The 24,801-nt window shown below is 32.9% G+C and overlaps 3 protein-coding genes across 5 annotated transcripts in view; all 3 read right to left on the minus strand.

Moving 5' to 3' along the window:
* Positions 1-4,156: 4,156 nt before the first annotated feature.
* Positions 4,157-8,397, minus strand: LOC126778132 (uncharacterized). 2 transcript variants are annotated; one of them, XM_050501538.1, is made up of 6 exons: positions 8,204-8,397; positions 7,452-7,642; positions 6,394-6,708; positions 5,362-5,824; positions 4,730-5,199; positions 4,157-4,591 (listed from the first exon to the last, which is right to left on the minus strand). In XM_050501538.1, exons 2-6 carry the CDS (start codon positions 7,638-7,640, stop codon positions 4,376-4,378), a joined length of 1,653 nt encoding a protein of 550 aa, XP_050357495.1. In that variant the 5' UTR covers positions 7,641-7,642; positions 8,204-8,397; the 3' UTR covers positions 4,157-4,375. The 2 variants fall into 2 exon arrangements, with proteins under 2 accessions (XP_050357495.1, XP_050357494.1); XM_050501537.1 differs by having other exon boundaries at positions 4,730-5,824.
* Positions 8,398-9,620: 1,223 nt separating this feature from the next.
* Positions 9,621-11,473, minus strand: LOC126778320 (probable small nuclear ribonucleoprotein Sm D2). Its single transcript, XM_050501827.1, has 3 exons — positions 11,362-11,473; positions 11,038-11,290; positions 9,621-9,929 (listed from the first exon to the last, which is right to left on the minus strand). Coding segments are annotated over exons 1-3 (360 nt in total). The 5' UTR covers positions 11,364-11,473; the 3' UTR covers positions 9,621-9,824.
* Positions 11,474-12,380: 907 nt separating this feature from the next.
* The window catches only part of LOC126778076 (uncharacterized), a 74,370-nt gene continuing 61,949 nt past the window's right edge, over positions 12,381-24,801 (minus strand). For both annotated transcript variants that reach the window (XM_050501434.1, XM_050501435.1), the window contains exons 10-17: positions 24,004-24,144; positions 23,734-23,852; positions 22,765-22,928; positions 22,034-22,131; positions 21,287-21,401; positions 20,830-20,925; positions 20,597-20,726; positions 12,381-16,803 (exon numbers count right to left, since the gene is read on the minus strand). In XM_050501434.1, coding sequence (XP_050357391.1) covers positions 14,433-16,803; positions 20,597-20,726; positions 20,830-20,925; positions 21,287-21,401; positions 22,034-22,131; positions 22,765-22,928; positions 23,734-23,852; positions 24,004-24,144 — 3,234 coding nt within the window. In that variant the 3' untranslated portion in view covers positions 12,381-14,432. The remainder of the gene's footprint in view (positions 16,804-20,596; positions 20,727-20,829; positions 20,926-21,286; positions 21,402-22,033; positions 22,132-22,764; positions 22,929-23,733; positions 23,853-24,003; positions 24,145-24,801) is intronic.

Raw genomic sequence — 24,801 nt, forward strand, 5'->3', positions numbered from 1 at the left:
ACTACGTACGTATCTAAATATTTCTTAAAATACAAATCTAAATTGACATAGCCATTGACTAAATTATAACCACGTAGAATTGTGGAATGAATGGGATTTTTTATACAAATGTAATGTAGGTATATTTTTTGCACTATTATTATAAGGTTAGACCTTATCAGGAAGATTATTGGTCCGAGCTTCAATGGGTAATGTCTTAATAACTTTTTTGAATTACCAACGAATTCGTCTTTCATACTTATATATCGCTCCTGTTTTTCTTCAGTTATTTTTTACTTTTTTATATAAAAATACATATTATATAATTACAGCATTATTGCTATATGGTCTCATAAAAACGTTTTATTTAAATGTATACACGGCACACACAAACGAATATTAATATACCTAATAATTGAAATACATACTATAACACTTCTGATGTCCTCTATTCTAAGGTAATATAGATTTCTGGACGTGAATGCCCAATGTGGTGACATCTATGTTTTATTCATGAAACTTTTTAGTGACAAATAAAAAAAAAAATAGGAATATATACAAACTGTTTTTTTTCTATTATAATAACCATGCAGGCTCAAAAGCGTATTAGCAGTCTGGTAATAAGTGATACCTTGAACATTACTAATATTGTGATATTATTAATATTTAAATAGTTTATAATGTAGTATGCATCGTTTTGTTTTTTATTTACAACATGAATAACATCATTAATATATAGAAATAGTTTTCGCCCGTGTGTTAGGTATTAAAAAGTAGTCTAAATCTTTACTAGGTGTTAAAGTTTGCTTCATACAACATTTTAGCCGAGAAAGCATAACAGACAGACAGTTACTTTCGCATTTAAACATTAGTATAGATTGTGTATAGGAAATGCAAATATGAAGGCAGGAAATTAAAAATTAAGCGACATACATTTATTTATTATGTGTGTAGCGTCCTGATCGATGAGCGAGCCACAAAGTTTTTTTTTAAGTTAACAGCGCTATTACTTGCGTCTCGTCGTAATTGCTCTTTCGTTCTTATTTAAGAAACGGGTATTTTGACGAATTGTGCCACCTAAATTCGAGATATTATGAAAATCAACCAGCAAGATTTGACGGTGAACCTCCGACAACGATAAAGCTAACTCGTCGATCAGAGTATTTACTTGTAGTTAATTTTATGTAGTAATAATGACAAAAAACATTTAATAATTCTAACGATAAGATCAGATCTAGGCAGGTACAGTTTAAATAGTCTGGTTTGCGCGCGGATATAGCATAGTGCTTTTGTTTTATTTGTAAGAACTTTTGGAAATGTTTCAATAATAATATATAATATGAAGAGAATTTTGTTTTATAAAATTTTATGATTGTTATGGTAACTGTAACACCACTTTTTGATATTTTAAGATCGTTTTCTGCGGTGAATTTCGGGTTTGTTTTTACAGAATAGCAGTTTAATTCGAAAAGTGTGTGCATATATTCGATTAAACATCCATTGAATTGATAAAGTTATGATCCCTATGTAATTTCCAACAACTAATTTGCTTTTTTTTGTTTACAACCCCAATAGCTGTTCACATCTCTATCAAAGGATGCAAGAAAATAATCACTATAAGAAAAAATTCGCTAAGCAACTATATAATAATATAAATTTATCGAAGTAAACGAATCACACAACAATTTTACGTTAAACATAACACAAACTACCCGTGGAAAAAAGAATGGGATTGAAAATCTTCGACTTTCTATTCACCTCTCGCTCGCACACTATCGCTTTCTATAAAATCTTCGAGGAGTGAGTGTGCGATCAAAAGCGACGCCATTTTGGATCACATTGTTTATTTGCAAGGGTAGTTAGTACAAGACCCACATAGAACTCCCGGCTCCCCCAAAAGAGTCGCACCCGTCAAACCAGTCTGTCAAACAGTGTCTTACCGCGGCCGACCGAAAGGAGATCCCTCACGGGCCACCTCTCGACGGACCCGACCACGCGCAAGGCTCTTAGACTGTGTCCACCACCCACGCCCGCAGGTCGCTCGCTGGACCTCCCCGAACGGGGTCTCATATGGTGCGCTCGATCGGATCGTGGGAATGCTCGCAGTCACAGACTGGAACGCCGAACTTCGCCTTCACCATCAAACACACAATCAACGCCAAACATCCCTCGGACACCATATTATCATCATCATCAACTTCTTCTTCTCATTCTCGCCGCCTTGTCGCTGCCATCGGACTCAACAGCAACGCGCGCCTACAATGAAACAGCAGCAACAGATGCCCCGAAGCTACTCCTTCTGTACCCAGACATCCGTCGGATACAGACATTCGCAGAGCAGGTCATTCGCTGGACCTCCCCGAATAGGGTCTCATCCGATGCGCTTGATCGCCCAGCGAATGAACGGAGAAGCATTAGAGACATCTGTTACACACACCCAGGGATCTTCCCACCCCAACGACCCGTCCGTCGCAACGGACGGCGAAACAAGATACCGCAGTCATAAGGGCACAGCCCTTGGAACTGCCATCACCAGACCCCATCAATAGAAGGCGGATGAGTGAAGTTCCGTACAAGACCTTTCTCCACTTAAATTTTTGGAAAAAAAAACGATGTTGTTATATATAAAAGAATAAGACCAAATCTATGTCAAATTTAAAAACAGTTAGTAAACTTTCAAATCTATTGAACTTATAATAAGCTGTTGTTGTAGTTGGGACATTACGTAAGGATATCAAATTTTTTTATATAGAATAGGAAGGCGGACGAGCATATGGGCCACCTGATGGTAAGTGGTCACCAACGCTCTTAGACATTGGCATTGTAAGAAATGTCAACCATCGCTTACATATCCAATGCGCCACCAACCTTGGGAACTAAGATTTTATGTCCCTTGTACCTGTAATTACACTGGCTCACTCACCCTTCAAACCGGAACACAACAATATCAAGTATTGCTGTTTTGCGGTAGAATATCTGATGAGTGGGTGGTACCTACCCAGACGAGCTTGCAAAAAGCCCTACCACCAGTGATAGTTTTTAATCTGTCTTATACACTTTTCACACAACATTTACTAATAATTAATAAATATTCAATCAACATTGATATTCTATGACACAAATTTTAAAAACGTTGCTTAACCAGACTGTACGTTTAAAATTCACGATGTTACACGAAAATTAAATATTAATACATTGTGTCCAGCATTACAAATTATATATTAAAACAGACTTTTGTCTTCACTACTTTTTATTGTAGTAAGTAATTTTGTCAACCCTCCTGGCTGGTGTGGCACGGTTCCGAGTGCAATGGCATCGGGCGACCGTTACATCGCGTCATAGGACTCCCAAATATAAATAATCGTCAAATATTTTACGGCATCTGGATTCGTGTCATAGAAAATAAGTTTGATTGTGTACGTATTTTCTTGTAACTTATAAATATTACAATTAGCAATTTATTTCGCATATGATTTTCAGATATTTCACGATCGATACATTTGTTTGTATACAAGTTTGTTTTTCGAATATCTGTACCGATCTAGTCAATAGATATATTTTAATTTGACAAAAAGATTAAATACTTTATTTATATAATTAATAAATAATTTTTTTAAAAATATTGATTAGAATTCTTTAGATGACATTAATTTTTCTTATGTATATTTAATAGCTACAGTACTGTTTAACCCTTTAACCGCCTAGGTCGAATTAATCCGACAAATATTTTCGGGCCCATTTCGCCTGTCGTATATTTACGACCAAAATAACACTGATCGTTTTATCAGCTTTTTTATTTAATTACGCTGCATTCTATCAAAAATATGTTTACATTAGGTAAATAGTTAACTAAGTAATCGTTTACAGTTTAATACACTTTAGCCTCTTAATTAGAAAGTCTTAAAAATAATGTCCAAAGTTAGAAGAATTACTAACATTATTTTTAGAAAATTGTATTGTGTTTCGGTTCACTGTGCCGGGCGCTGGGGGCACGCCAACAGATATGAAGTCAAAAGGGTTAAATATAATTTATTATTTTAATTTAGAATAATAAATAAGTTATAAGATCAATAACCAATTGAAGACAGTAATGATAAGTTCAGACACAGCCATAGGATAGAAATAAGTTTTATTTTTCGAAGAAATATAAATTTATTTTTATTATAATAACAACTTAATTTCATCATTAAAACTTGTTATTGTTTTTTGCTTTTTTCTCATTTAACTATAATTCAAATGTACATTTATTTTAACATGATATACATATACATATGTATGAATTGATCGGTGTCCAGTTTAGCATATCCAAGGTCATCTTTTGATAGGTCATTATTAAACGCTATCATTTTAGGAGCCAAAAAAGCAGAAATATTACATAAAATACATAAATATAAAATCAAAGGAACTTCACAGTGGTCATATTAGTACAGAACGAGTCTACAGTTGTCTTTTGGCTCATATTCTGTAAAAATACTGGTTGGTACTGTTGGAGGCGCCAAAATGCGTTGTTCTTGCATTCAATATGCAATGACGTTTTCAGGTGATCTTCAATTTCATTCCAAGACTTTTCGAATATATTGCAGTAACCACAGTGGAAGCTTCCAGATTGCATCTAAAAAAAAAACAAAATATTGGATTTGCTATTTTTTGGAACAACACTATCTTATTACAAACATAAAGCTGTTATTATCTGTTCTTGGCAAATACTACATTAAATCTTTAGAATAAAGCTAAAAATATTTGATATTACCTCTCGAATAAATTCCGTATCATGTTGTGTAAGAATGAGTGAATCCTTCATAGCTCTCTCGTGTTTTGGGCTGTCACTATGTGATTCAAATGCTGTGTACAAAATGTTTTCATCACATACATAACACTTCATTCTTACCTTTTCTGAAACGAATGCTATGAAGCCAAAACTTAAGGTATTGATACAAAACTTGTTATTAATAACAATATCCTTAAATATAACATTTTTCACACCAGCTATGGTTTCAACGAAATCTTTGAGTGGCATCCTTTCTGACATAGGATCTTTTGTTTTCTTTATTTTTGGACTTGAATGAGTTTCAACATCTAGAAAAGTTCCACTGGATGCCGTATCCTTGCAATCTTTAGGTACCTTACTTGATTTAGGACTATTTCCTTGTAAGGGTTGTTCCACACCTCCAGGTTTTAAAAACACTGGTCTAGCAACTAAGGTCCCTTTTTTTTCTGGAACTTTAAATGGAAATTCTACGTGAACAGATTTATTTTCTCTCATCAATTGTTTGTTGTGGCTGAGAATGTGTTTCTCTATGGCATCATGATCAAGTTTAAGATTATGTAAACACTTTTTACAAACCACTGTTTGTGATTCAAAGTTTATATTAATATCATTACCTTGAAATTTATTAACATAATCCAGCGCGATAATTTTCTGTTGTTCATTATCGTAATAACTGTAATTTGAATTTTTCATTTGAAGTGCCGTCAAACGTTTTTTATGCAAGTCTAGAATAGTTTGATGATGTTCTCCATTAATGTGTTTTGTAACCACAGAAACATCCAATATCCAATCACAAAGAATACACCATGTCATATTATTTTGATCATAACTTATATAATTCTCTGCACCAAAAACTTTGCAAACCTTTTCTTCAGATTTATCATCATAAACATATGTAGATGTATATTTTTTTGAATTTTCATTAACATTTACATTTAAATTTTTTTGCTGTGTCATTGCTTTGTAGCCATCACAAGCGGCTTGGATCATTTGTGTGTGTTGAGGTGAATCAAAGTGATTAGTATCTAAAGCTTGAACCAGGTTACAGGTCAAACATTGGACGGAACTCTCATCAACCTAAAATTATTTTATAGTCAATATATACAATCAATACATCACAACATTAGCAAGAATATCACTTTTCTATAGATTTTTTTTTCCTTGGACATTATTCACACACGGCCATCTGATCCCAAATTAAGCAGAGCTTGTACTATGGAAACCAGACAACTGATATACTATATACAATACTTTTCTTTTGTAAATATATACTTATATATATATATATAAGTATATGTAATTATATATATATAATTACACCTAGACTCAGGACAAACAAACATGTTCATGCACACAAATGTCTCTCCTGGGTGGGAATCGAACCCACAACCCTTGGCATGAAAGACAAGTATCTACCAACCACGCCAAGCGGCTCGATGAATTTAAATTATAATATTTATTGATTTTATTATTTACCTCAACATGAGATAAAACTATAAACACTAATAAACTACATATAATTAATCATAGGTTTATTCAGCGGTGCTTGTCTTCAACCTATGGTTAACCATTTTGTCTCATCTAGTTTTAAATTTGGGTGAAATATACACTCTTATACATAAAAAACATACTATAAAATTAGTTACCTTTCTATAAAGGTTTTTATTTTTATCAAATTCTACTTTTGATTGAATTAAATTAAGCATGTGGGTAGGTGAATTTTTATGTGTAACCTCATCATCATATTCCATATTGCATATAGTGCATGAATTGTCGCAGAGCCCTTGCCATGATGTATCATCTATCATTATACTGTCAAATGCAACAACAACATTATCAATTCTTTTAAGCCACCCAATATGCTTTTTCTTAATATGAGATGGTTCATTTACGTGCATCTTAACTCTTGCAAATACAGAAATTAATTGGTTACACAATTCACAGAAATACTTATTCCTTATCTGTAATTAGAAACAAAAAATAAATCGTTTTAAGATTTCCCTTGAAATTAATAAGCAAATTTAAAATTAATAATCTCATTTTAGTGTACTAATATAAGTTGTAATTTAAGTTTTTTAATTTAAAACTCATCACAACAACTATCAACTGTTTTAATTTATATTACATATATGTATGTACTCTTTAAAAATCCATCATACTACAATACATAATTACATTTTATTTCCTAATTTACAGCAAGCCATGAAAAAATGTTTACATTGGCCATAATGTAATACCTCTGCAGTGATAGGTACTACCCACTCATATTCCACAATTTTTAAACAGGAATATAAGTATTGTATTGACAGGGGGACACTTTGACATTTGAGGCCCCCTATTATAAAGAGATAATGTAAAATATTTTTGGCCCCTTTTAGACCTAGGCAAAAATCCGTTTCAGTCTGAAGTGTAAGCGACCCATTGAACTACAGGCACAATGGACAAAACATCTTAGTTCCCAAGGTTGATTGACTATGTAGAAGATGGTTAATATATCTTACAGTACCAGTCAGTGTGGTTATAATGTGTCAATGGGTTGTACTAAACAATAAATTTAAAAGAAAAACAAAATCATTGATAAATAGTGATACTAATATTTGAAGTGGCAAAGACCTTGAGAACTAAGTTCTAAAACTGAAGAAACTATTGTGAGAAAACAAAAAAAGGTAGAACAAAAAAAAATTAACATCATAATTAATCAAACCTTTTTTATGCCATCCTCTTCAAATTTTTCAACATATTTGATAGAATTCATCTTTTCTTTATGATTTGCTCCAGATATATGTTTATCGCAATTGACTGCGCTTGTAAAATATATCTCACAGACCAAACAAAAGAAATCAGAAGAAACACATCCTTCAAGTATAGCATTTTTACTATATACCGGAGCCATTTCTATGAAAATTAAGAAATAAATTTAATACCCTATATAGTATATAATATTAAATTATTAAATATTTAAAAATGTACTGAATTATTACATAGATAAACATAATTAAAATTGTTTCTTTTAAAATACATTAATTTGTATCACATTTCACCTATTTAATTTTTTATAATTTAATATGTATTAAGTAAGTTATTTACTTTTAAAATAATAAGTTGTGTGATTGTTTGTTAAAAGTATTTAATTAATAAAAGAAAATTATAGAACAATTGTTTTATAATAAATATAATCCAGACTTCCATATAAAAATATGTAATCTAAAATCTTAAGGACCCGGATCCAAAATCCTTCTTGTGCATATTCTTCTAATTCTTGTGTATTTTGAAATAATATCGTAATGAAATTTCCATGGTACTATAGAATATGTAAAGTGTATATTACTCGTCAACCTACAGTAAAATAGATAGACGAGTTAATTTATGACTTTTCATTTTAATAAAAGACTTTTGACCGGGAGATCATGATCAAGTTAAAATAATTTCAGTTAATAATTGTTTTTAGAAACATACCTGACCGGTGATGTTGCGGAAATGATGTTTTCAGTTAGAGATTTGAAAACTTAACAAATTATACATCCAACATTAAAATATGAATAACTCAATACCGCTCTCTTCTATAAATATATATTTATTATGATATTTGTGTATTCTGTGAAATCTGTGATATATCAAAACTGCATTTGAGAAATGAATTCTGACTGATTGGGCCTAGGAATCCTCAATCCAGTTGCCAGCTACTAATATAAACTTGTAATTTGAACAACATATAAAGGTGATGGCACACCTTCTCTTGAATGATATATTCATTCCCCAATCAAATATTTAAATTGACATTTTACATCAATGACATGCTACATATAATCTTTCATAAGTCATCTAACACCTTTTTCTATCAAAAATATTAATTATTTATGACTCACATTAGATTATATAATTTATATACAGTTATAACTGCAGCGAATGTGTGGCGTCGATTTTCAAAAAATTAACAAGGGAGAAAATTAAAAATAATAAGTAAAATAAATTATTGTATTCTTATCATTAGTTGAATGTGTTTGTTGTATAATTATATGAGAGATGGCGAAACTTCTCCTGGGGCAGTGACGTCTTGTCGTGTATTGCAAAAGCAAACAGCAGTTGAGAAATGAGGTATTAATAATACCAGTGTCTATCGTCTACAACAGTTAAGGGATATTTTTAATACTTGTATATTATCTTTATAACAGAAATAGAGCTTATTCCTTCACCTTAGTGTTAAATACGTAATGGTACTGACACACTGCAGGTATATTATAAAATATGAACTAACGCTATAACATTTAGTAACATCTCTAGGATTTTGGTATGATTCGTTAGAAGTTTTCGACACTGTATAATTAGTGTTGATGATACCTTGAATCATTGCTTATTTTTTACATATAGAGCCCTAGACAATAAGGTTTGAAATTGTAATTTCGATGGGAGGTCTCAGTATGTAAATACAAATGTTGTGGACGCCGATAGGTGTTTTTTATTGAATGGGTTAAGAGGTTATGTTTACATATTCTATTACGTTAATCAATCAATTGAGGTAAAACTTTAAATGTATAATACGATAGTATGATAAAAGGGTTCTCTGTGATTGTTGTTGTAAAAAATGACTTGTTCAAATTAAACTATTGTTTATTATAAATTGTTGTAATCTGTTATTGTTGCCATAATAATTTATTCATCAAACTGTGTAATATAAAGATTTATTCATTTAGTACATTACATGAAATTTTGATACATATGTCTTTTTCATGGTAAAGGTTTTTATACCATTCGTGTTTTAGTAACTACAGTAAAGATGATGCAACAATGTATGTCAGTTTATGCAAGTATATTATTAAATAGAATTAATTACAATTTGGAAAAATAGGCTTTTTACAAAAAATAAACAAACAAATGGCCAGTAGAAATTATTTATTACTTAAAGGGATTTTTAGTTTATTTGAACTTAATATTATCAATGGTTCAACACATGTACAAATGTATAAAAGTTCAGTTTACACTCATTTTGTAGATAGTTATACTCATTTTAGATATTAACAATATTGTAACTTATATTAAGAATTTTTATTTAAAACTGGAATTTTCTAATTTTATCATTTCATTTTCCTGCAGCAGTTGCAAGAGGGTTTCTTAAAACTAAAATAACTGAGTCGCCACGGAGAAACATTTTTGAAATGAATTTGTCCTTGTTTACAGCTTTGCCCTGAAAGTAAATGTAATATTTTTATGTTATAGCTATTAGAATATTTATGGATATTGTAAGTATTTTCTACAAAAAAATTAGGAAATTGTTTTAAAAATATATTAATAATTAAAATATTTTAGTTACATTCAGTAATATTATTAATTTTCTAAGTGGTAAGGCTTTGGGTATGTACCACCTATTAATCTATATAAATTCTATCACTTGATAAACATACTTAGTATTGTGTCCTGTTTGAAGGGTGAGTGAAATAGTATAACAACAGGCACAATGGTTGTAACATCTTACTTTGCAAGATTGGTGGCGATTTGGCGATGTAAGGAATAATGAATATATGTCTATATTGTTAAAAGAGTATTAGTTAATTTGGTTTGGTAACAAGAGTTTGATGAAATTAAGTGTCACAAATACTAAAGATTTTTATAACACTATTACTCTAAACTTTCCCCTACCTTAATGCTTCCCAGATACCATAGTTTATTTGTTTATTCTTATAGGAAAATTAATATAGGATCAAAATTCATTAATATGTAACCGTAACCGTAACAGCCTGTGAATGTCCCACTGCTGGGCTAAAGGCCTCCTCTCCTCTTTTTGAGGAGAAGGTTTGGAGCTTATTCCACCACGCTGCTCCAATGCGGGTTGGTGGAATACACATGTGGCAGAATTTCAGTGAAAATAGACACATGCAGGTTTCCTCACGATGTTTTCCTTCACCGTAAAGCACGAGATGAATTATAATCACAAATTAAGCACATGAATATTCAGTGGTGCTTGCCCGGGTTTGAACCCACGATCATCGGTTAAGATTCACGCGTTCTTACCACTGGGCCATCTCGGCTCTATTAATATGTAACAGTTTTTACATTACATTAAAAAAAGGATGATAGGTTAATAAAAATGTAATATGGAACTCACAAGGATGCAGTTAAGAAAATGTATTATACATTAATTGAATTAAAAATGATATATGAAATATATAAAACGTTTTTTTTTAACACGATATAATAAAAAGGAGATATTAAAGGTTTTTTGTTTTTTAATAAATATAATTTGGAGGTTACTTTAACTAAGATCAATTTAACAATTTGATTTCTTAAGGATTTACCTTTTTCCCTTTTCCCGTCCTCGGTACTTCGGTCCACATTTCTTTGACATTTTCCAAAACCATGTTACAATGCCGGTCAAAAGCCTTAACGCGACCCAGTAGTTTTTTGTTGTTTCGACAGTTTATTAACACTTGTGTATTGTTCTTTACAGACTGTGTGAGTACTGATAGAGGACCTGTGCTAAATTCTTCTTCTTCAATCTTTGCTAATTCCTCCAAAGTCATCTCCGAGCGTGGCTTAGATGTGGATGCCCTTAAAAAATTTTGGTTTTATACTAATAGAATATAACTTTGTATTAATATTAAGAATAGAAATATACTTACATTTTGGTATATTCCTTAATGTATAAGTTTACTAGTTAATAAAACGATTAACTCAACTACAAACAAAACTACACGCGAGATCACAGTTTACCGCTTTTGACTACAGATAAAATAATACTTAATGTTTTATTTTCTAGTTAGTGTTACCATATACAAAATGTGTTTTGTCGTATAAGGATTTTTTCATACTATCAATAAATTAGGATAATTTTAAAAATAAATTCAAGAATTGTTAATGGCATGTAGATGCAGTTTCTGTCGAAATTAAACGTTCGTCAAAATACATTAAGATATACTAAAGTACAAATCAATGTGTATGAATTACACGCGAATTCTTAAAAATGTAATAAGTTAATTGAATTTATTTTAAGAAATCTTAATAAGTCGCAGTATATTCGGCTTCTGAACTTTCGTTGTTCAATTACGGAGACGAAGATTCTCGTCATGAGTGCTCCCTACTTATAATACCAATGGTTATTATTTTTTGTAAGACATTGATTTATACAAGGCAGCTTTATTGCTTCTATAATTTTCAAAATAATTTGTTTGTTATTTAATAAGCAGTTTATATTACAAGTCTGCATATGCAGACTAAATAAACAAAACACTGGTTTTAGCAAATTGCATTTATTTATACGCAAATAAAATATCGCTATGTTCATTTAATAAGCTATAACTAATGAAATCCCTTATTTAAATACATTACCTTTTATATTTCGGTTAGGTAAGAAAAATAATTAAATTTTGACAATTTTTGCAGTCTCGACAAAAAAAATTAAATCTATTTCAATCGAATAATTAACACAATCCGTTTAATACAATTGAAAATCTTCAAATATTTCTAATAATATTTTTTCTTTGGTTCTATATACAATAACAATATCTAAATGTAATTCACAAACTTATTAATCATCACATCAAAATTATTAAAAAGATAATTATTAGAAAGATTGATAAAGTTGAGATTTCAAATTTCAAAACAAGAAAAAAACATTTGTTATTTCTATATAAGCAGCAATTTAACTATTAGCCATTAGTACAAACATAACTGAAAATACTAATCTTTACTGTATACTTTGAAAACATTAATCTTTTTTATTTAAACAAATGTTTGTACTAACGGCGGCTTTATAATAGAATATAAATGACTATTTATTATAATTTCAATTAGCTGCAATACGACTGAACAATATTCAACTGTGAATTGCACTCTGTGATACAAATTTATCATCAACAATATAATTTTTTTTTTTTAATTACGGAGACTTACTATCAGGTAAAGAGTACCCAGATAGGACGGTGCTTCGTAATTTTATTGTTTCTTTATAATTCTTTGCTTAATGGCTTTTATTTGTATCAACCAGGGCACAGATTATAATATCTGATTAAAACCATTAAAACTCGGACGTTTTTACTATACAAAATGTGTATATTAACCTTTAACCGAAGACTGCGGATTCAAGCCCAAATAGTTTGAGCCTTTGAGTCTATAATTCATTATGTTAATCCATAAATACGCAGTACAACACAATAATTGAATATTCTCTAAGCCTTTTAAGGAATCCGCGGTATTTATCCATTAGACTTTTACAGGCAGTTTCTTTTTGTTTTTTAACAAGATACATAATGACAAATTATTTAACAGAGTGTAATCCAAGATTGACCTTTGAAATATGTTTACAATAAACTTCATATTTAAATATCACAATCTATAATATGAATGTAATACAATACTATTCACTGCTTTCATCATTCTTTCATAACATAATATTATTGCGTTTGCGACGAATCAGCACCACATATTTGTACCGAGCTGGCAGTGGGTAAATGGACGTTTAGCGTTCTGTTTATTAATAATTATTGCATTTAAATATTCAAGGCCATTACTGGATTTCCATAATGAATTGTCGAAGGGATTGCGGGATTGAGTGGGATTTTGATATACATAAAACTTACTTTTACTCGCACTAGCGTAAAAAGAACTTAATTTGAATAATTATTTAATATTGCATATTACATCCCAGTAATGACCTGAATATTTGTTTGTAACAAAGTAAGCTACATTATCACACACTATTTCTAGCACCATTTGCGGAATAGTCATTCTTCTATTTCATTTTCACAAAAAGATTTATACTTTTTTTTTGGATATGACAACAATCACTCATTATTTATACAAATGATTAAATATTATCTATAATTTTTATAAAAATACAAATTAATTTACTCTATTTACGATTAAGACACTGATCGATTTAACTAATAGTAAAAAGGGAATATTTACAAAAGCCTTAAATTATGGATGTTTGAGTTCAAATCTTATGACTAAATTTTAGCGTAATCCGTACAATGTTTTTAACTAAAATATTTACATATACTTACTAAATTAACTGTAGTAAATTAGCTATAATTTAAAATGCTATTTCATATCAAAATATGAACACTTTAATTCGATAACTCAATCTTCAACCTTACGTGTTTTTTATTGCAATATATAGCATCAATGAAAGCCTTTGACCAAACTCCATAGACAAATAATGTGTAATTATTTTAGTTTAAATTTCGAATAACGATATTTTGACAGTTAGTATGTTTAAAACAGACAAAAAAGCGAAGTCATTTTCATCAAGTTTATGTACCAAATGTAACTCGTAATATAAATAAATATCATAGTAGTGATAATTGTTTGTAAAGTTATTTTTCTTTTATAACTAATACAAAATATTGTCTATGGTTTTGATAATTGTTTCTTTTGTATCTGTTACTATTGTATACAATTTGTTCGTTAAAACTATGTACACATAAATGAATGGTTTTTAAACAGTTAATCGACTAGATATTACTTTTTGTATACAAACAGCTGCATATTTATCTAGCTACGATAAAGCTTTAATAACTTTCCAGAAAATACCATTTCATATTCTCAACTTTATGAGAATCGTCATCTCATTATAATCACAATAAATTCATTACATACACTAACATCTATGGTTTTGTAAAAAACCTTTTATTTGCTTCAAAGAGACGACGTGCTTCAAGTAGATTTAAAAATCTTAATAATTATAATAAATTTATTTTTTCGCTGTAATCTCTTTTCCTAATGATTTTCTATTTTCGAATTTTTGTTGCAAGCTAGCGACATTAGACGGTTTGGCGGATAGCCTCGGTGTGTTCGTCTTTACATTCGAATCAGTCTTTTGTAATATCGTACTTGGTTTTGGTACGATTTTTGGTCGATTTTTATTTAAGCTATCCGCTATTGCCTTAACATTAGAATCCGTTTTTGAATTAGTACGGTTTAAGGGCGGATTTTTATCAATTTTATTATTAATATTCGATGATGAATTGACGGATTTTAATACTGGTGTTGTTTTAACAATTTGTTTCTTCTCGACTGACGGCGCGGGTCTTAAAGGAGGTCGATTATCGTGAGGTTTAGCCACCGTACTCGGTTTTGTTGCTACTTTTGGTGGTTCTACCGGTTTATTATTATTAATCACGTCTGGCGCTTTAACATTCTTTGTATCTGCGACAGCGCAACTTGAAACTAGATCCGGACTATTGGGTATAGTTTTAAGTGTGTTCATATTTTTAGTTACAACTTTTGGCGATTGTGGGACCGTTTTAAATGTCGATGTACTTCTAAGGCCCGGCGGAGTGACTTGTCTTGAAAAAGTTGGAATTTTCGAGTTTACTTTTAGAGTCGGCGATGGTGGTTTCTCGATTTCTTGCTTAGCATCATTCTGTTTTTGCGTATACGTGGGTATATTTACCGCAGAAGGATGCAAATAGCCACTGCTGGTGGTCGACGCAGCACTTGATTTTGCACCGGAGTTGTTGTACACACTCTCTGGTCTTTTGTAATCTGTATTCATGTAGGTACTGTCTCTATTGTTTTCGACATTTTTTTGATTTTCCTTTTCTTTCTTTCTTGCCAGTGTAGACGCGGAATATATAGACTCAAAGTTCCGATTTTGAATCTCGTTAACAATTTCACCGAGTAGACCCATGCTTTCAGTACTTCCTGAATTTGAAGTAATGGGTTTCGGGACGTTGTATTCTTCTACAGGAGCCGTTATGGTTTTTGGAGGCAAACTACCAGGTAGAGGTTTATAGTGTTTTTCGGGACTTTCTTCTATAATCGCATATATATTGTCTCCAGATTCTTCGTCAATATGAGCCAGTGGTGCTGCTTTTTCTTCTATGCAATCAACGTAATCCGTAGATTTTATTTCGGTTTGTATTTTTGGATTTTGGTATATTGAGTTTTTTTCGTCGTTCAATTTAGATTGATTGGGTAATGGCGGAGGAGGAGCCGTAGGCCTTCCCACGCAAGACAAAGGCCTCGCTACTCCGGGCGATTGTCTCATAGAGCCAAAACTCTGTATCGCTGGTTTCTGTGCTGCAGGCGCTCGCATGCTTTGCGCCCTATTGACAAAAGCTTTTTGGTCGTCGACATCTTCAGAATCAGAAACTACCGGTACAGTGTTAACTGAAAGTTCAATGTCTTTTTGCAAAATTGGATTAGATATTTGCAAATTCCTCAGACCTGCCTTTTCGACTTTCGCAATTTTTAATTGATTATTTGCATTTTTTGGTAAAGAGTGACTTCTTTCTACAGGATTCCGTTCTTTTTCTTTAGTTTTTTCGTTCTTTAGAAATGAAGCGATCCTATTGAGTGAAATACCTTCTTTGACCTTTTTAGGCTCTTCGGGTAGAGGCTTTTGAGGGACATTACCACCAGAGTGCATACTTAAGGGTCTCTTGGGTAAATCTGGAGAAAAACTTGGAACCGTAGGGGCTGCGCGTATAGGCCCCAACGTTTTTGATCCTTGAAGTGGTGAAATTAACTCTTTAGCTGTACAAGTTGATGCTTCTAGAATTGGGCTCGATATAACTGGTCTAGCAGATGAATTAGACTGAACCGGGGTCTCCTCGGATTTATCAGAACCTATTAATGCTTTTATCCTATTTTGTACAGAACTATTTGTTCTTTTGACAGATGGACTACTTTTTGGACTTGATTTAGTCGTCGGTACAACAGGTAGTGGTGGGGCAGAACGCAAAACTGGTTTAAGAGCACTTTGACCAAGATTCTGACTGCTACTTCCACTCCTACGCACAGGAGTTATTTTGGCACTTTTGGTTACATTTTCAACTTGTTTACTATCTTTATCTGTTTGAGGTTGATTCTTATCCATCGGCGTTAAAGAAAATCCTTTGAAATTGCCAAAAAAGTTAACAGTAGGATTGATATTACCAGTTGGACTACGATCTGAGTCACTTCTTAAAAGGCTCGAGCTCATATCGTCAGGATTAGAAAGAGTATGCACGTTGACTGGTTGTTGATTATTTTGAGCGTTACTTTGGAAATTAGAAGCGAATTTACTCGCGCTTCTCGACAGACGGCGTTGCAAGCTGTTCTTCTTTGGAGATTGGACACTGTAAATATAATAAGCAGGTGTAATACAACTTGCATTATAATAATACATAATCAACGTTCATATTTTTTTTTATAGAATAGGAAGGCGGACGAGCATATGGGCCACCTGATGATAAGGGGTCACCAACTCCCATAGACATTGGTATTGTAAGAAATGTTAACCATCGCTTACATCACCAATGTGCCATGAACCTTGGGAACTAAGATGTTATGTCCCTTGTGCCTGTAATTACACTGCCTCAGTCACCCTTCAAATCGGAACACAACAATACCAAGTACTGCTGTTTTGCGGTAGAATATCTGATGAGTGGGTGGTACCTACCCAGACGAGCTTGCACAAAGCTCTACCACCAGTGATAGTCATTTTTTTTTTTTAATATTTAAAGTAAAAATTTACAAAATCAATATTTGTTTATAACAGTTAAATTGATATAATAACAAGCTATTATATATATAAATATAGCCTTTTCTAACCAAAAAAAGACTAAGTTTGACATTGAATTGACGGGAAATCATTGATCGAGAATCTTGAATAATCTATGACATTCATTATAAATTTGCGAAAAATGTCGTTTTAATGTTGACGAAATTGCTATTGAAACTTTAGATGTAAAATAGGATATAAGTGGTTCGTGGAACAGTGTCGTATTATAAACTAAGATATATTAATTAAGAATACGTAGCAGACATTTTAGCAAATGAAAACCTAAGGTTTGTTTATCTACTCCTTCAACGATTGGAATAAGCTATACATATGCAATATGTTGAAGCTTATTTATTAAGTACAATGCAATACAGTATGTTAAATTTGTGATAGTATTTATAATTTTAAACAAGTAATTAAAATTTTGTTAATAGATTAGATTATAGCATGCAAAGCTTAGAAACCCAATGCCACTCACCAAAATATCCCGTCAAAAACAGCATCTACAAAACTAATGAAGCCAAACATTGCCAGAACAAAATAAGCATCTGGCAACATTTAATTATGAAATGAAAAAAAAACGAAACCAAAGAGTCGATTATGTTTATTAATACAAATTAACAAAGTAAAATTAATATGTTTAACTAAAAAGAAGAAAGTGCAAGAAAGATATGTATACATGTTAAGCAGGTAAAACTATAAAGTGAATTTTATTATATATATAGTTTTGGAGTTTAAAATGATATTTATGACCTCCAGGTCAAAGGCGACCAATCGCAACTACAAAGTGTGCAAATACAAGTACAATCTATTATCTACATATGTACTTTGTGTACATAAAATAAATATATAAAACAAAATTCACTTTTCAATGCAAACATGCTAAGGATAATCAGACTACATGTTTATATAAATATAATTGAACGATTACTATTAGTTAAGTGTATATTACAAATTAAGAAAAGTAATATTATTTTATATGAAAAAAATATAATTTACATTAAACATGTAGTCCTTATGCTCCGACTACAAACATCCTACTAATTCGAAAAGAAAAAGTTAAAAATAAAAACTTGAAAAATTTAAAAATCGAACCCGGGTAGACTTGGGTTTTCCGATTCCGATTTTATTACCAACCAGATTAACAAACTAAAAGATAAACTCTTGTTTATTTAGTTCTATGGGCAGTTTGTCCATATGTGAATTAATTTTGAGGCGGTCGGAATAAAACAATTTCCTTCCGCCTGCCTACGTATTAATTCACACATACACGATATAATTATTTAATATAATCACTGAAACTCTTTAATATTCGTACTGGGGTATCGTATCTGGGGAATACACCTTATGACATTCGCTTTGTAAGAAAATGATAAATTATTATTAATGGCAACACCGAAACAAAATGTCAACGAATGTTAACGATTCCTTTGAAATAGAAACTATCTCATGCAAATGGTACCCGATATGACTGATAGAAATTAGCTTCAGTTGGAGACAGACCACGTGCAATCAAAGCATGCGACACCCCATTTTTCCGGATCCGGAGTTTACGATACGTGTAGTCGGAGCCTTAGTAGTAAAGAACATTAGTATAACAAGAAAGAACAATAGCATGACAAGTTTACTGCTTCACTTCTAATTATTTTACTTCGACTTGGCTTTATGTGTAATTGAGCGTTATAAAAAGAGAAGCGCCTTTTCTTAGGCTATTCTTCTTCTTCTTCGTTCCTTCTACTAATGAGGTTCCCTCTACTATTGTTCACGGTGACCATATACGATATTATATATGTATATAATTTACTTTACTTTAATTAAATTCAAAGCCAAGTTAAAGTAAATATTGAACTTAAATCACTAGGTACTATCACTACATATATCTAAAGATTTTTCTACTCTAGCAACACCGATAACCAAATAACAGTACAAAATACTAACAAAACATCACAATAAGCCAACATTAAATACAAAATAATCCAACGACACGATACCAATCAAATACCTTAAAAACACATTTATTTAGAATACTAATTCGGATTTTGAGAGCATTAAATTTAATAATAATAATTTTGAAATTCTTTATTTACAGCCGAGATAGCCCAGTGGTAAGAAGGTGTGAATCTGAACCGATGATAGTGGGTTTAAAGCCGGGCAAGCACCACTGAATTTTCATGTGCCTAATTTGTGTTTATAACTCATCTCGTGCTTTTCGGTGAAGGAAAACATCGTGAGGAAACCTGCATGTGACTAATTTAACTGAAATTCTGTTACATGTGCATTCCACCAACCCGCATTGGAGCGGCGTGGTGAAATAAGCTCAAACCGTCTCTTCAAAAAGGGAGAAAAGGCCTTAGCCCAGCAGTGAGACATTCACAGGCTGTTACCATTATGTACATATATATTTTTTTAATTTAAACTTAATATTAAATTCTTATTGCATAGCTTAAAAATAATTTATTGATTTAAAAAAAATGTAATATATGACATTTACTAATATAAATTTATATTACAAAATTTACCGAGCTTTAATTTGAACCATTAATGTTTTATTTCAATGTTTCTTTGGTGCTTTTGATAGACCGATTTCAACGCCGGTCTGTTGATTGAATTTACTTTGTAAATCTTTAAAATTAACTTTGCTTGAATTAGTTTCATCATTTTTTGGTATTGTTTTTAATTTGTTATTAGTTGTTGAAGCTAAACCGGCATTCACAATTACCAAATTATTTTTATTTTTAAGCTTACGATTATCTGTTTTTGCTTTATCCGAATTAAATTTAGTCTCTACGGCAATAGATTTATCGATTGAATTATTCAAAGGTTTTATATCAGCTTTGCTTATATTTTTATTAGTTGTAGACGCTAAACCAGTATTTATTATAACTACATTGGGTTTATTTTTCTTTGCATTATTTGCGTTGTTTGGAGTTGAATTGTTGTTTTTAATTTTACCAATCACTTCATCGTTGGCAACCGTTATGTCTTCTTTATTAATTTTCCTATGTATCTTTTTTACGGTTACTTTTTTTGGTTCATTCTTGTGTATGAAATTAATTATCGAATTGCACCATGTTGGTTTTTTTTTATTCAAATCTGTATTACTATTAACGCTTTCATAATCGTGATCTTCAATACATACGTTGTCGTAAATATTTTCCGTCGGCGTATCTGCGTATACCGCGCATTTATTTGCTTTGTCCATTGAATTAGATTCATTTTTATCATTACGTTTGAAACTTAGTAATCTTCTAAAAGAACTGGAGCTAGAAAACCGGGTTAAGTTGAAATTAAAGTTATTTTTAGTTAATGTCGTTGGATTATTGCTATTCTTACCGATGACACCCTTATTGAATAGTTTCGATACGTACGTCTTTCTTGGTTTCTTCCACCATGTGAGAACGTTGTGTCTTGAATAGTACATCAGGAACATGATCAGAAGAATTGCCGGGAGGATGCAGAGGAATATGACATACATCGCCACCATGAAATTTCGTTGAACTGTAAAATATTAATAATAATTGATTTACATACAATTTATTAAATATTTTTGTTATTTTAATATTTATTAAATTATGTATGTATATATAGTATTGATTCTTACTGCTGGAATCGGTGGCTGGACCGGAATCGATGGAACCTCCAGGTCCTGGTAGAGCGCAGAGCGGTGGAGCGAAGCCAGGTTCGCAATGACAGTTTCCTAGCGAAACAAAAACATACCACATTAACGAATAATACATATTTCATACTTGCTCACTTATCGTATAAAATAAATACATTAAATAAATATTTACTATTATATGAAATACATAAAAGTAAGCCGTACTGGCAAATGGGCCAGTTAGACCCTCGTACCCTTTAAAGTACATCGTTGGTAATACGTCTGAGTTGTCTCTGGTTGTGTCGGACTGCCATCCCATCAGATTACGAGCTCGAGAAAATAAAGTGCTGTGTTTGCACACACAACTTTAGCCACCCCTACGTAGATGGTGTCTCCATTGAGAATATACGCCGAAATCGGTTAATCCTCAATTCTATATTATTTATATCGAGAACATTACCTTCCGAGTTACATACGCCGTGCCCTGAACAATTGGAAGGACACACAGAGTTTTGCTTTTGCGCTATAACCTCCACCACTCCCGCTACGGGCACGCATTTTTGATTGAGACACATCTGCAAAACACATAAAATGGTTGATTTATTGGTAAATGCGATTACAAATCAATTTAAAACCTATAATTCTTTAATTATAAATAGTCATAAAAAGGTGAAATATCAAAATCAAAATGAACTTTATTCGTTTAGGCTATTAAAGTTATCAACTAAAATAATATCATGATAACAAAATTAACAGAATGATAATACAAAGTACGAGTTGTGCGGCAACGCCATTTTTATTTGTCTTTGCTTTTAAAAGCAATGAGAATTTGAAGGGATTTATTGAATTGATTGAACCTATGTCTAGCGTTTAGCAGGTGATTGGTTAAACAATGCTCTGTCTTCTTCTTTCGAATGTAAAATCTATGATGACCGAATGAGCCAAATCACTGTTTAACTAACCAACCGCTAAGCAACGTTTACAAGGCCATTAATGTTTAAGCTATAACTTAATAAGCCGTAAGAGAGAGCATTGGCTTTATATATACATATATAGATATTTTTTTAAGATTTTAATCCATGAAATAAAAACACTATATTATCATATGTATTAACATCATAATTATCTACAATAAACTTTTCCTTTTATTAGAAAAAATTCACGAAGGGACTAACAATTTAATTTTTTTTTTAAATATTTTTCCTACCTTATCTTCCCCACACTTGGCACCATCGGGTACCATTCCAGGGTCTACTTCCGAAAGGCCCAGATCTATCATTGCTGTACGGCATGTCAATATCGTGCCTGGTTAAGAGAAAAATGATGGATTTCAGTTTAAAAGCGATTCCATTTTTAAAATCCAGTATTAAATATTACATAGATTCTAGGAGAATAAGTAGTTAAAGGTTGCCAATGAGCAGATTTTCATTACAATTATTAGATTCCATATTAAATAATATTGATTTTTTTTTTAAATAAATCACCGTCTCTTATATTTATATTATAATTACACTGGCTTATTCGAACAGAAGTACGTCATTTAGGTAATTCGTTTTACTTATTCATTCAGTAATTTGATTGTTGGTGGAATCAGGCCCGGATTCATAACTAGGCCTATAGGCACCGGCCTGCGTGCCCCGCCAGCCGAGGGGACTCAAAAGTCAAAGTTAGTCACTTTGACATTTAATGACCATTGAGGTTTTATCTAAGTCCAGGCCTGGGTGGAATAACCTTTGAGTGGCAAGTACTATAATTATAAGAATAAATATAAGATAATAAATGTATGCTGGGATATTTTAGATAATATAAACGTAACTAATATTATAAATACGAAAGTTAGTATCTGTATGTAACATGGCTCAACTATTCAACCAATCATCATACCCCCCCCCCCATTGCGGTCGAAGCCGCAGGCAGAGTTTATAAGCAATCGCATACCATTATTGTTGATGAAGACCGCAGAGAGAGACGACACCGACTCCATACCGAACTCCAGTCTCTCGTTGAGGTGTTTGCATTGCAACAGACCGCAGAGAACATCTTCTCTTGCGCATCGATAGAAGACAGGCTGCTCACCTCGCTGGTAACCGCAATTTCCTTTCCTGTCAATCGAATATTATTAAGACATTGTCAGTCTTCGTCATCTAAACTATCACCGATGTGTTGTTTTTTTATCTCCTAGTAGACGGACACACAGACGTACGAGTCACCCGTTAGATTGTCACAATAATCAAAGACATTAACTTAGTTTTGATTCTGTCCTTGATAACTATATAATATATAAATAACTATATAGTATATAACTGATTTATATACGTAGCGTTGGACCAGTAGTCGAAACCATAATCATCATTGTAGGAATACATATATAAATTTTTGAAGTTTTTTGAACTTTCTTTCTTTTTAACATTTTTTATTGATAAAACTCGTCAATAGCTTTGACGAGCCGGTTGGCGTGGTTGGTGGATGCTTGCCTTTGACGCCGAAGGTTGTGGGTACGATTCCCACCCAGGACAGATATTTGTGTGCATGAACATGTCTGTTTGTCCTGAGTCTGGGTGTAATTATCTATACAAGTATGTATTTACAAAAGAAAAATAGTATATGTAGTATATCAGTTGTCTGGTTTCCACAGTACAAGCTCTGTACAAGCTTAATTTGGGATCAGATGGCCGTGTGTGAAAAATGTCCCAGGATATGATTATAGCTACCAAACAAAAGAATCGGTTGATAAACAGTGCAGGAAAAAGTACTGAACTGATTTGACTTTGTCTGTTTATATATTATCTATATTAGGTATATAGACTCCCAAGTCTTTACCGCAGGAAGTGGGTATCAAAACGCTCACTGCTTCCAGAAAAAAACAGTATCACGATATTTCTTACGATTTTTTCCAAGAAAACTCACTTATCGCCCTTCACATTAGAAGTATTGTAACATCGTATGTCCGACATCGCGCCAGTGGAGCCCCAAAGCAGCCGGCACTGGTCCGTGTGTGTGCGACACGAGCCGCGGACGCAGTACGCCTGAAAAAAGCAGTGAGAACAAATCGTATAGATTTGTACATACGTATGTATGTAAAAGTTTAAAAAAGTCAATTTTGTTTAAGCTTATTTAATTTTGGTATGATTTGCACTTATATTTTAAAATAGTTTTTTTTTGGAAAATAAAAATAACCTCATTGTTGGAGCAAGGTGTTGTGTCCATCTTGTACACATCTCGCGGACAGAACTCGGAGTAACCACTGCAGTATTCCGGCAAGTCGCACTCTTTGTCAGCTGATCGACAAACAATACCAGCAGACTTCGGTCGACATGTCTGTAACAAAAATTTTGAGTTTATTATTTGCAAAACAATTTTGATCTGCACATTTCGGCTTCCCTGAATCTCATCAAATGCTTTCAATGGTAGTCTGTCTGAAAATGATTTATAATATCATGCGTTAGTATGATTACAGCTTGTTGCGTTGGAGCGCAGCACGCAGGCGTGCGGGTACGGTGCGAGCGAGACGGACGCTCACCTGCGGGTCGCAGCACTCGCCCACGGCGCAGGTCGCGTTGGAGCGCAGCACGCAGGCGTGCGGGTACGGTGCGAGCGAGACGGACGCTCACCTGCGGGTCGCAGCACTCGCCCATGGCGCAGGTCGCGTTGGAGCGCAGCACGCAGGCGTGCGGGTACGGTGCGAGCGAGACGGACGCTCACCTGCGGGTCGCAGCACTCGCCCACGGCGCAGGTCGCGTTGGAGCGCAGCACGCAGGCGTGCGGGTACGGTGCGAGCGAGACGGACGCTCACCTGCGGGTCGCAGCACTCGCCCACGGCGCAGGTCGCGTTGGAGCGCAGCACGCAGGCGTGCGGGTACGGTGCGAGCGAGACGGACGCTCACCTGCGGGTCGCAGCACTCGCCCACGGCGCAGGTCGCGTTGGAGCGCAGCACGCAGGCGTGCGGGTACGGTGCGAGCGAGACGGACGCTCAC

The sequence above is a fragment of the Nymphalis io genome, chromosome 25, assembly GCF_905147045.1.
Source record: "Nymphalis io chromosome 25, ilAglIoxx1.1, whole genome shotgun sequence".
NCBI lineage: Eukaryota > Metazoa > Arthropoda > Insecta > Lepidoptera > Nymphalidae > Nymphalis > Nymphalis io.

Excerpts from the sequence above, each read along its gene's own strand:
- LOC126778132 (XM_050501537.1), bottom strand. The coding sequence starts at position 7,640 with ATGGCTCCGGTATATAGTAAAAATGCTATACTTGAAGGATGTGTTTCT. Across the intron at positions 6,709-7,451 it reads AAGAGGATGGCATAAAAAAG|ATAAGGAATAAGTATTTCTG; the intron begins GTTTGATTAATT and ends TTCTAATTACAG. Across the intron at positions 4,592-4,729 it reads ATACGGAATTTATTCGAGAG|ATGCAATCTGGAAGCTTCCA; the intron begins GTAATATCAAAT and ends TTTTTTTTTTAG.
- LOC126778320 (XM_050501827.1), bottom strand. Across the intron at positions 9,930-11,037 it reads GGACGGGAAAAGGGAAAAAG|GGCAAAGCTGTAAACAAGGA; the intron begins GTAAATCCTTAA and ends ATTTACTTTCAG.